Source organism: Delphinapterus leucas, chromosome 4 (assembly GCF_059928025.1).
Source record: "Delphinapterus leucas isolate spDelLeu-1000000601 "Yukka" chromosome 4, BTC_Dleu_Yukka2, whole genome shotgun sequence".
NCBI classification, from domain to species: domain Eukaryota; kingdom Metazoa; phylum Chordata; class Mammalia; order Artiodactyla; family Monodontidae; genus Delphinapterus; species Delphinapterus leucas.
Window position 1 is genome coordinate 84,430,264 of NC_143132.1, and position 13,133 is coordinate 84,443,396.

The window sequence follows — 13,133 nt, forward strand, 5'->3', positions numbered from 1 at the left end:
TATATATATATAAAAATAATAAAATATTATTCATCCATCAAAAAGAATGAAATCTTGCCATCTGCTGCATCATGGATGGGCTTTGAGGGCGTTATGCTAAGTGAAATAAGTCAGAAAGAGAAAAGACAAATACTGTATGATCTCACTTATATGTGGAATCTAAAAAAAACTCCAAGCTCGTAGATACAGAAATAATGGAGAACAGACTGGTGGTTGCCAGAGGTGGGGTTGGGGAGTGGGTGAACTGGGTGAAGGGAGTCAAAAGGTACAAACTTCTAGTTATAAAATAAATAAGTTATAGGATATAATGTACAGCCTGGTAATTATAGTTATTAATACTGTATTGTACATGTGAAAATTGCTAAGAGTGTAGATCTTAAAAAGTTCTCATCACAGGGAAACAAATTCTGTAACACTGGGTGGTGATGGATATTAACAAGACTTACTGCGGTGATCATTTTGCAATATATACAAATATGAAATAAAGTACAGGGTTTAATAATAATGTATTAATATTGGTTTATTAGTGTAACAAATGTAGCACAGTAATATGTTAACAATAAGAGAAAGTGGGTGAGAAGAATGTATAGGAATTCTCTATTATTTTTGCAAACTTTCTGAAAATCTAAAACTATTTTTTAAAAGTTAAAATGACAGTCCTCAAAAACAAGGACATATATAAGTTTAAGCAAAGACAAAGACACACACACACACACACAGACGTGTGTGTTACACTGACCTTGCTTTTCTCATTTTGCCATAGACCACTGAAAACTTTATCTCCATCTACAGGAAACATCATTTATTAGGGAACTCATGGTCTAAGAGACTATATAAAGATTGATAAAAGCATCTCTGATTATTTAAGAATTTTGACTTTTCCTGTCTCATAATAAATTCCTAAGTTTCTTTCTTTTTTTTAAATTCTGCAAATATACGATGGAAAAAAGGTTGATCAACACTCACAGGTAAGCTACTGCATCAATTCCCTTTAATGTTGCATAGGAGTTGGACACACAAAGTCTGAAGGTCTGCACATCTAAGTTAGAGGCCAGTTCCTCCACAGTATTTAAATTTCAATAGGAGGGACTTCCCTGGAGGCGCAGTGATTGAGAGTCTGCCTGCCAATGCAGGGGACAGGGGTTCCAGCCCTGGTCCGGGAAGATACCACATGCAGCAGAGCAGCTAAGCCCGTGCACCACAACTACTGAGCCTGAGCTCTAGAGCCTGCGAGCCACAAAGACTGAGCCTGTCAGCCACAACTACTGAAGTCCATGCTCCTAGAGCCTGTGCTCTGCAACGAGAGGCCACCTCAATGAGAAGCCTGCGCACCTCAACGAAGAGTGTCCCCCACTCGCCGCAACTAGAGAAAGCCTGTGTGCAGCAACAAAGACCCAACACAGCCAAAAATAAATAATAAAATAAATTAAAAGAAACTTTCAATAGGAAAAGACAAGGTTAAGAACTACTTCCCTGCCTTTCAGTAGTAAAAAAAAAAAAAAAAAAAATCAAGCCCATCCCCACATCTTTGTTAGTTTTCTGAACTAATATATTAAAGAGCATAGTGGAGAAGTGAGGTAAGGAAGGATATCTATATTCGTTTTGTAGCTCATGAAATGCAGTAGTGAAGAAACAATTTCCTAGGTAAAATGTGATTAAGACTTGAACTGACTTATATACTACTCAAGCTTTATCTATCAATTGCACTCATTGCAAAAGACTCTTCAAAGCAAAATCTTAAAAGACCAATATGTAACACAAGTATTTACTGAGGAGAATGTGCTTGATACTATGCTAGGCACTGTACCAATTTAAGTAAAAATATTCGACCATTATGAAATATCAAGCCACTTACTATTTCATTTGTTAAATTACCCTATTGTTAAATTACCCTATAATTTATGATTTGTATGATTTTAAAAATCATTACAAATACTGTGAGCATTGGCGTGCTAGGTAATACGCTCGGTACTGTGGAAATACCAAAATGAGAAGGGCCTGAATAAAACTTCATTAAAAAAAAAAGGCCTTTTAATAAGCACAAAAAGTGAAACAAATATCAAGTAAAATGAGTAAAATTTTGACTGAAATAGCAGTAAGTCATTAGATGACTCGCTTTTTTTCTATAGAAAATTATCAAGTACATTCTTCTGAATAGAGTTAAATAACAATTTTCAAATATAAAAAATAAAGTATGGCATAATTTCATTACAGATGTAATAAAAGTTATTAATAAAAATGGACAACTAGGAACTTCCCTGGTGGCTCAGTGGTTGAGAATCTGCCCGCCAATGCAGGGGACATGGGTTCGAGCCCTGGTCCAAGAGCAGCTAAACCCGTGCACCACAACTACTGAGCCTGCGCTCTAGAGCCCGCGAGCCACAACTACTCAGCCTGCACACCACAACTACTGAAGCCTGTGTGCCCTAATGTCCACGTGCCACAACTACTGAAGCCTGCACGCCTAGAGCCTGTGCTCCGCAACGAGAGAAGCCACCACAATGAGAAGCCCGCGCACCACAACAAAGAGTAGCCCCGGCTCGCTGTAACTAGAGAAAGCCCCTGCTTTAAATTTAAAAATTAAAAAAAAAATTAAATTAAAAAAAAAGACAACTATCTTAACTCTTCAGCATTTCCAATTTCTATTTCAACATCACAAACTTCTCAAACTTCAAAATAGTTTGTGGTTCCTAAAGTTTAAGATGAAAAAGGAAATTTAAAACGGAAAATCTTTCAAAAAATTTGCCATGCTGTTCAAAATCAATTTAAATGTATTGCATTTGATATTAGATAACACATTCAAGAGGAGATATATATTAAGGTACAAGCAAGGCCTAGCTTCTTCTGGTACCTAAAATATTATGTCAACTTGAAAATGGCCATAGCTAACTAACTACAGGAACTCTTGATCACTTCCCTCCTTTTCCTCTACAAACCTGTCACCCCCATCTCCAGAGTACCACTGCTGCCTAAATTTCTTTCCCTAACTCATTCTTCTTGCCTCACTCTTGGATAGATTTAAAATGGCAGGATTAGGAAAGAGATATATAGGGAAAACTGCTGCTACTGCTAATTCTCTTCCACAATGCTAAATTCTCTGGAAAAACTCTCTGGGTTAAGTCCTGCCTCTGGCACTAATTAGTTACTGACCTTGGAAAAGTACATACTTTGAACTCCTCCTTTTACTTCACAAAAGCAAAGACAGACAAAAAAAATTTTTTTTTCTTTAATTAAGACGACTTAGCTAGGCTTAAAGCAAGATAATCATTTCGGTAATCAGGGGCTGAGCCTTTGGGACTCTGGGTCTGGAAATAGGCAGTCTGAAGTTCAATCCCCTTTTGTACCAGGGTCCTAGAGTCAGGTTCAACTGAAGGGAGGTTGAAAAAAGCTGTGTACTTTTAAACATGTTTAAAACCTCCAAAGAGGTAACAGAATAATATATTTAAAAAAAATATATGACAAGACAAATCGGCCAATATGCATCAAGAACAGACAGAAACGCAAGAGGTCCAATAATAAATTCTGGAAAAAAAAGTCATTTAAATTAAAAATTCAGAAGACAAGGATGAACTCTAGATTGGATATGGAGAGAACTGATGACTAGAAGCTAGGACTAAGGAATTCACACTGAAAGCAGCACAGAGAAAATAGATGAGAAATATGAACAAGAAGTTAAGAGCACAGATTAATATCAAGCAAGAGTTTGAGAATGAGAAAATTAAAGCCTGAGAAGCAATATTTAAAGGGAAAAAAAGACTATAAACTTTTCTGAACTGTAGAAATGACAGCTTTCAGATTGAAAATACACACAAGTGTAGAGCAGGAAAAACAAAAATCGTATGAAACAACATGATGAATACAGCAGAGTAAAAACTGCAAAATATCGAGGACAAAGAGACAATCTTAAAAACGACGTTTAAGAGAGTATCAGCAAAGTAATGACAATTAGATTAAAAGCATATTTTACACCAGCAACAAATGTCCGAAAGCAAAAGAATAAGTAGTGTCTTCAATATGTTGAGTGAAAGTAACTGTTAATCTAGAAATCTGAATCTACTTAAATTAGTATTCAATAATAATTATGAAAGACATTTTAAGACATAAAAACTAAGAAAGTTACACATGAAGCCTTGCTTAAAAATAACTAAAGGATGTATATTTCAGCAAGAATAAATGTAAATACAGAGGGAAGAGATGGTATTCAAGAAATAATGGTGAGTAAAAAAATCACTGTAATCAATCAAAATGAGTAACAGTTAAAAAGTTAAGAGAACGTTTTGAGTTTAAAAAGAAGTAGAACTACAACACACATTATGGAAGAAAATATTTGCAAATCACATATCTGATAAGGGTCTTGTATCCAGAACACATAAAGAACTCTTACAACTCAAAAAAAAAAAGGCAACTTAAATACGGGCAAAAAGATCTGAGTAATAAGCATTTCACCAAAAAACAAACAAACAAACCCATAAAATACAAACAAAAAAACTGGTTAACAGGGACATGAAAAGATGTTTGAAATCATCAGTCATTAGGGAAATATAAATCACAACCATGAGTTACCATTTATACTCACAACCATGACTGCAATCAGAAAGGCAAAAACAAGTGTTGGCACGGATATGAAGACACTGGAACCCTCATAAATTGCTGGTGGAAATGTAAAACGGTGCAGTTACTTTGGAAAACAGTTTGGCAATTCCTCAAAAAAGAGAGGTACCATATGACCCAGTAATTTCCACTCCTTAGGCATTTACCCAAGAGAAATGAAAGATACATCCACAAACTGCACATGAATGGTCAAAGAATCATTATTTCTGATAGCCAAAAGGTGGAAACAAACTAAATGTCCATTAATTGATGAATGAATACACAAAATGTGGTACATCTATACAATGGAATATTATTTGATATTAAGAAGAAATGAAGTACTGATATATGCAACAACACAAATGAACCTTGAAAACATTAAGCTAGGTGAAAAGAAGACTGTGACAAAATACCACATAGTGTATGATGCCATTTACCTGAAATGTCTAGAGGAGGCAAGTCTACAGACACAGAAAGTAGATTAGTGATTGATTACGGCTGGGGGCCAGTGGCTTGGGGGAATGGAGAATGAGAGTTAGTGGAAAGGGAGTCTCCTTCAGGGCGTATGAAAATGTCCAAACATCACAGTGTGGCGGTGGCTGCACAACTCTACGCAGTACGGTATGTGAGTTATATCTCAAGAAAGCTGGTAAAAGCACAAAACAGAGCTAAACTATTATGTAACAGTAATGTGGAAGGTGAGAGGGCATACTGAGGTCAACATCTTCTAAATCCCTATATTATTTGTAGGTGGATAGAGATGCTCAATATATAGGCACAGCTAGGAAAAAAAAAGGATAAAAATACAATCCATAGCTTCTACATGATCAAAGGGAAAAAATATGAATAGAAACTTAACGAATTCAATGCAAAGCAAATCAAAATCCTAGAAAGATTTCCACAGAATTAGACAAACTGATTATAAAAAATAGCATATGGAAGAGTAAAGATCCCAAGCAATTCTGGGGGAAAAAAAAGGATTGGGGGTTCTGCCTGGCCAGATATCAAGACTTCTCATAAACCACTATAGCTAAGATAGTGCCTTACTGGTGCACCAACAGATCAATACATGAATGAAACAGAATAGAGAACCTAGAAACAGAACACAAAACAAAGAGAATGATGGTATATGACAGAGAAGGCAAACAACACTGGCTAGTGGGGAAAAGATGGCTCATTCAATGAATGGCACTGGGACAAATAACTTATGTGGGAGAAAACAAATTCCCTACTTTATTCCATACACAAAAATAAATTCCAGGTATATTAAAGACCTAAATGTTGTAAAACTAAATTTTTAGACAACTTGAAGAAAACACTAGAAAAACAGCTTTATGACCCTGGTGTAGAAAAGGAATTCCTAAACAAGTAATAAAAAGTAGAAATCACTCACCTAATAAATTTACCTACAAATAAATTTACAACATCAAAAAAGACACCATCAACAAAGTTAAATACAAGGGGCAGGCTAAAAGAAGATATTTACAACATATACAACAAAGAATTGGCATCCAGACTACAGAAGAAACTAATAAGGAAAAGACACACCACCCAAGAGAAAAATGGGTAATCAGTGGAGGCTAACACAACGTTGTAAAGCAATCATACTCCAATAAAATAAGAAGAAAAGAAAAGTGGGTAATCTATTCATATGAGTGAAACACAGGACACCTGAACCTCACTAGCAATCAGCAAAATGCAAATTAGGGCAAAATGATATACCTCTCACACTCATCAGATTGGTAAGTTTTTCAAGTCTGACAGTACAAAGTGTTGACCAAGATGTAGGAAAAGGGGAACTCTCATGTTTTAGAAAATAATCTGGCAATATCTAGTAACAGTCATAACATGCACACCCCATGACCCAGCAATTCCACTTCTAGGTATTCCAATTTAAAAAAACCACACATAAACAAAAATGATCACCGCAACATTTTTTTTAATAGGAAAAAAACTGACATCAATTCAAATATCCATTAGTCCTCGAAGAATGGCTAGGGCTGGGGTTGCTTCATTTTGGTAGTTCCAGAGCCTAGCAATACGCTATCACAGGTATATGTTCAGAAAATGTTTGGGTGAATGAATAAATAAATGAGAAAGAAATAGTGTTACCTATAAGTAGATGCAGAGTTGAGAAACAGCTTTTATTACATGGAGAACTAAAACAAAATAGACAAAAATCCTTGCTTTCATGATATAAATGAGACAAATAAGTAGAGTACAGAGCATGTTAAATAGTGATAAGTGCTAAGAGAAATTAAAAAAGCAGTGAAGGGGATAGGGAAGTATGGGGGTGGGGATTTACAATTTTATACTGAATGGCCAGAAAAGGCCTCACTGATATGGTAACATCTGAATAAAGATTTGAAGGGAGTGAAGGAGCCAGCAGATACCTAGGAGAAGAACATTGCAGGCAGAGGTAACGGCCAAGGCAAAAATCCTAAGACTCAAGTACGCCCGGCACTTCTGATGAATAGCAAGCTCTGTGTGGATAAAGAAAAGTGAGTGAAGAATGATGGGAGGACTTCCCTGGTGGTGCAGTGGTTAAGAATCCGCCTGCCAACGCAGGGAACACGAGTTCAATCCCTGGTCCGGGGAAGATCCATCCCACATGCCAAGGAGTCAACTAAGCCTATGTGTGCCACAACTACTGAGCCTGCGCTCTAGAGCCTGCGAGCCACAACTACTGAAGCCCTCATGCCTAGAGCCCGTGCTCCGTAACACGAAGCTGCCGCAATGAGAAGCCCATGTGCAGCAACGAAGACCCAACGCAGCCAAAAATAAATAAATAAATATATAAAAATTAAAAAAAAGAATGATGAGAGATGAGAAGTGGTTTGGGGAGCGGGGTGGATACAGATCTACCAGAGACTTTGGCTTTTACTCTGAGCAAGTCCTCAGGAAGGTTTTTTTTTTTTTTTTTTTTTTGCGGTACGCAGGCCTCTCACTGTTGTGGCCTCTCGCGTTGCGGAGCACAGGCTCCGGACGCGCAGGCTCCGCAGTCATGGCTCACGGGCCCAGCCGCTCCGCGGCATGTGGGATCTTCCCGGACCGGGGCACGAACCCGTGTCCCCTGCATCGGCAGGCGGACTCTCAACCACTGCGCCACCAGGGAAGCCCCTCAGGAAGGTTTTAAACACAGGAATTACATGACCTAACCTGTGTTTTAATAAGATCACTCTGGCTGCTATGTTGAAAACAGACTGCAGGGATAGAAGGGATATTTAATGATGATAGTGGCAATCACAAGGTTCTTTGGGGTATCTGGACAAGGTCCCTACTTCAGTGCTGTTAGGATAATTGGGATTCCACTAATGCTTGACCTCTGTAACCAAATGAAAAATTGGGTATCTGAGAATATAAGTCTGAACATAGAGATAAAATAAGCAAATACTCTAAGCTCTCGGATCTTAAACATTTTTGAGGTTAAAATTTACTTGGTCACACCAAAAAAATAGCACCGTAGGCCTGTGCTTCCCTGACCTACTCCTCCTCATTCATTCCTTGAGAGAAAGGCAAAGAACACAGGTACTTCCAAATTGATGCTGAAATAAATCTGATTCTCATTCACTTAGTCAACCAACATTTGGTGGGCGAGTACCTACAATATGGGCCAGCTGCTGTCTTGAGTGCAAGGGCTATAAAGATGAACAAAATATGGCCCATCCTAAGATATTTACAGTCTAGTGTGTGAGCTACCTAGACTTACATAATGTGCCATAAAGAAACACAAGCTCACTTTTAATGTTATACAGCAGCACTAACAGAAATATAAGATGAGCCACAAATACAAGCCATATATGTAATTTAAAAATTTCTAGTAACCTTTTTTAAAAAGGTAAAAAGAAACAAGCAAAATTAATTGCAATATTTGACTTTACTGAATAAATCCAGAATATTATTTCAACATGTAACAATATAAAAATTGAGATTTTTACATTCTTTTTTTATACCATTTTTAAAATCCTAGGCGTATTTTATACTTAAGCATATTTCAACTTGAACTAGCCACATTTCAAGGGTCTTGAACAGCATAATTATGCAGAATAGACCTATTTTTTAGAAAACTGAAAAGAATTTGACACAGGTACAGGGCAAAGTAAATTAGTAGAGGGAGGCTTGAACATGTTCACAGCTGAAAGAAAAAGAGTAAACATACTATAGATAACTGATATGGAGTGCGGAGAGCAGGATGAAAGAGCACGAGTGGACTGGTTAGTTTGGAAAAGAGGACCGTCGCACCTTCCTCTGTGACAAGTGTAAAGGTTAGGCTTAAGATATAAACAAGTCTGGTGAATAAGAATGGGTTGAGAGTTTAGGTTAAGAGCTTCCCATTTTTCTCAGTGAATCAGAAGACAATCTTACTAGCCTCCTTCCACCACTGCGGATACAAACCTGAAGGGACTACACTTATGGAACAATTTAATAAACTGTATCCTAGTATGACAACATTAAGTTGTGTTTTTAAAAATTATAGTAATTTTCTAGCTTTCTTATGGACTGGTCAATCTTTGAATTTTGTCACTTGATCTCTAAACACAGAAGCAATACTATGGATTCATTCTTTATTTTCTCACCTATTCATTTATTCAGCAAACATGTACCCAGTGTCTACTCATGTCAAGTACTGTGTGAGACAATGAGCATACAGAGATGAATAAGGCCCTCAGTGACCTACATTTGTGTCCCCAGTATTTAGCTTATTATGTCTGCACACAGTAAGTGCTTTAAAAACACAGCACTACATTGCCCTGTAAAGAAATATTACATGTCAACTAAAATATGAACTGACAAAGACTTTCATTTGTCTAAAGTAGCGCTGTACAATAATTTTCTGTGCTAATAAATATGTCCTACTCTGAACTGTCCAATATAGTAGCTAACAGCCGCATGGATTTTTAATTGATTAGACTTTTAATAGCCAAGGTGGTTAATGGCTACCACAAAAATCTAAATATGAGAATAGAGTGAGTAGCTAATGGCATTTCCACTATTATAATCATGGTGCTGTCATCTCTAATGAGTTAACACACATGTGATGCTAGAATAATACCAACTGTACCAGAAAGACATCATAAGAAAATTTTCTTAGTGTGAAATAACTTTAGCATTATGAGCCCAAAAAGAAAGAACAAAAGAGAAAGAAAAAGGATAGTCCAATCTTTTCAGTATACTTCCCCAAAGGAAAACATCAACTTTCTGACAACCTCCTAATTTTTCTCAGTGTGTCAAGAAGTGAAAATAGTCTGCGGAGATAAGGAGTCAAACTTTTTTTAATTAGAGAAGAATTAATAGAACATATGAGTTGTTTCAGTACAAAATGACAATGAACTTTTTTTTTGGCAAGACAATTTAACTTGTTGAAAATCGGGATGCATATAATGAATAAAGTGTTTTTATAACTCAAAAAAACCTGTCTTTGTGGTCTGCTTATTAATTTCTCCAAATCTGTCCTAGTTATCTGAATTTTCTTAAGTGAACCAACCTATTGCTAAAAGACTCAATTCATTGAGCAACTGGAATTATAATTTAAACTAGACTTTGAATTGAATAATTCCTGGTGTAGTAACCAGAATGGCTGTTTATGACTGGGATAGTAAAATACACTTTCATTACTCTGTGAATCCACTATCCTTAATGTATAATTTAAGTGACTGTACAAAGGTAATCAGAGAAACAAAGTCCTACATGGGCACAGGTCTGATTACATACTTTCGTACTTCCATACTGATAACTTAAAAGTAAAACCAGTGAAGTGAGCAACCAATGTCAGAGAGAGCATTTTTTGTGTACAGCGAACTTGTTCAACTTGTTAACCACCCTGTAAGGCAGCTGCTGTCTTGTAAATTAACCACACAACTCCCTGCCCTTCCTTTTAGTTGTGTTCAGCTGAAACCATTTAAGAAAAACATTACCAGACTGCCTGTCTTGAAGATGACAATGGTTATACAATCAGGATTTTATTCAGGTTAACAAAAATACCTAACACTGAGAAGTGGTGTCTTAAATCTACTAGAAAAAACTTTAAGAGAACCACTAGCACACAAAAACACCATCAGGTAAACAAAGACTTCTATACATGAAGATGGGCAAATCAAAGGCATGAGATCAGACCTGAAATAATCAACTTCTAAAGTTACCGAGCTGCCGCTTACTGCAACGAAGCCAAAGTATTACAACAATCTGGTATTATAATGACATCATTAGCTTGGTTTCCTAATAAGGCATATATCTGGGATATATGAATGCCCAATTACCTAAAAATAGAGAGCTAACATTTGTCTGAGGCAGTGGAAGGCAGTTCTAGTTTTATTTATAAGATTTTTTTTTTTTTTTTTGAGAATGATGCCCACTGCCAAATGAATTAACAGAAGGCTAGCTCTGAAACAGCATACTTCTTAGTCATAACAACAAAAAAATGTTCTTCCAGAGCAGGGAAAAAGAGGTATCAATGTTTTGGTCCCACAAAATCTTTACAGTCCCACAAAAACGGTTTTTGCTTCACGGCCTTTTGAATTCGTAAGTGAAAACACCGAGTTGTGACAGCATTTAATTACTAATGCGATTTAGAAATTAAGCCGCAAACAGTAACAGACCTCATCATGGAGGTAAGGTTAGGCTTCTTCAGCCAGGAGCAATTTCAGTCCTAACTGTCACGTTGCCTTAGTGGTGTACTTTGCGGGCTGCAGCCGCCAGCAGCCAAGAAAGTTCTGTCTGTGAATTAATTCTGAGAAAGGTGGCGCTTTTTATATGCCTTAAATCACCCTTTTCTAAGATCCTTTTTTTTTCTCCAGGTGTTCCAGTAAAACTGAAAAGTTAACCATTGATTCCAAACCGGTCTCGTTCAAACTGCCTCGGGAGAGCGGAAAAAAAGGGAGGTTCGCGTTCGAAAAGTTTCACTTGGGGTTAGGGCGAGGACAAGGTAAGAAGGAAAAGTCCGCCATAACTACCGTACTTACCTTCGAAACTAGACGGGGTGTTGGAATATTCTTTCTTTCCCTCACCCAGGCCTTGGGTAAAATTTCTTTCGTTGAGAGCGGTTAGACTAGGTAAGTGACCCTCCTCCTTGATAACGCAACCGCGAAAACAGCGAGGAGAGGGAGCTGGAGACAAGTCCTCACCCTCCCCTTCGCTCAAACGAGTCCCAAATTGTTAGAGGCAGGAAACACAAGACTCTTTTCTCTCCCCAAGACCTACTCTCTTTCCGTGCCCTCGCCCGAGTTCCTCAGGAGGGACGCCGACCCCGCTCCGGACTCGCTTCTGATCGCAGCCGCCCTGGTGCGCCGAGGAGGAGGGAGTAACCGAGAAGCGCGGGCAGGAAGCGGCCGCCGACCTCGGCGGCCCGGGCTCGGCGGCGAGACGCGTGCCGGAGCTGCTCGGGGCTCTGCCGGCTCCCGGGCCCTAGCCCGCCTCCGCTGCGGCCTAGCCCGGAGCCCGCGCCCCGGCCTCGCGGCTCCGCGCCGCCGGCCCTTCCTCGCCACCTGGGCCCAAGAGACCGCGCAGGAGCAAGCGTCCGGGAGGTGAGGGGCGGAGGCACCTACCAGCTGCTGCCGGACCCAGCGCCACATGCCCCCGCCGTTGCCGTCCCGGTCCCGCGGGACGCGGGGGCCGAGGGGCTGCAGGTGGAGGCCGAAGAGCCAGAGGGGGAAGCAGGAGAGCCCCTCCGGCTGAAGTTCCGCTCGCCGTCGCGCCCGCCTCACTCCCCGCGCCGGGGCCCCATCTCGCCGCGCCGGCCCCGAGGTCCTACAGGCGCGGTCCCGGCGCCGCCCCCGCCCGGCGCAGCTGAGTCCGCTGCCGCGCCGCAGCCACCTTCATTATTGACCGTTGTCACCCGCAGTACCGCCACAACCCCACCCCCGGCCCCACCCGGGCCAGCCCCCGGCGCCCCGGCCCGCCTCCGGACGTGACGAAACTGGCTGCGCGGACCCAGGGCCCAGGCTCAGCCGCGTGGGTGGAGAAGGCGGCGAGCGTGGAAGGGGGCCGGGCTTCCGAACGCGGCGTCTGGGCTCTGCCCCTCCCCTCGTTTCTGGGGTAGGATTTAGTCGCGTGGGTGTGTCTGTCTACCGAGTCTGCAGCTCCTGGCCGACTCCTCTATTCCTACCTCCTGTTGCGGGTCTGCTTCTGGTTCTCTGCCTTCTTTGGTTCCCCCAGCAGCCCGACACGCATACGCAAGATCAGGAGTGTAGTGACTGAAAGTTAATTCCCGGAGGTCTCCAGTTTCGGTTCAGTGAAATTGCCAAAGCCTTTGTCTCAACACTTAACGCAGCTCTCTTTAGCAAAGGACTGAGCTGGGGCTAGGGAAATCTTGATCACTTCAGTAATTTTGAAAGGGGATGCAACTCCCCTGGGCCTGGTCCGGTGCAGACTAGCGTTTCCGGGAGAATAGAAAGATACGCTGTCTTGCAGTGCTAAATTGAACAGGTTGGGGGAAAAATACTTTCTGTGGGAAGGTAGTTGCTTACTGTTAACTGCCGAACTCCTGCAATCAAAAACACCTCATCAGTAACAAGACGTAGATAAGAGAAGGGTGTGGAAAAATAGAG

General features: G+C 40.1%; 1 protein-coding gene across 6 annotated transcripts in view; it reads right to left on the bottom strand.

Moving 5' to 3' along the window:
- The window catches only part of ATP11B (ATPase phospholipid transporting 11B (putative)), a 149,315-nt gene extending 136,920 nt beyond the window's left edge, over positions 1-12,395 (bottom strand). For 3 of the 6 annotated variants that reach the window (XR_016393062.1, XR_016393061.1, XM_089910789.1), the window contains exon 1: positions 12,132-12,393. Coding sequence is in view for 3 of the 6 variants with exons in the window: in XM_089910789.1 (XP_089766915.1) it covers positions 12,132-12,158 (27 nt within the window). In the remaining 3 variants the exon portion in view is untranslated. The other 3 variants (XM_089910787.1, XM_089910788.1, XM_022571370.3) reach the window with 3 other exon arrangements.
- Positions 12,396-13,133: the final 738 nt, after the last annotated feature.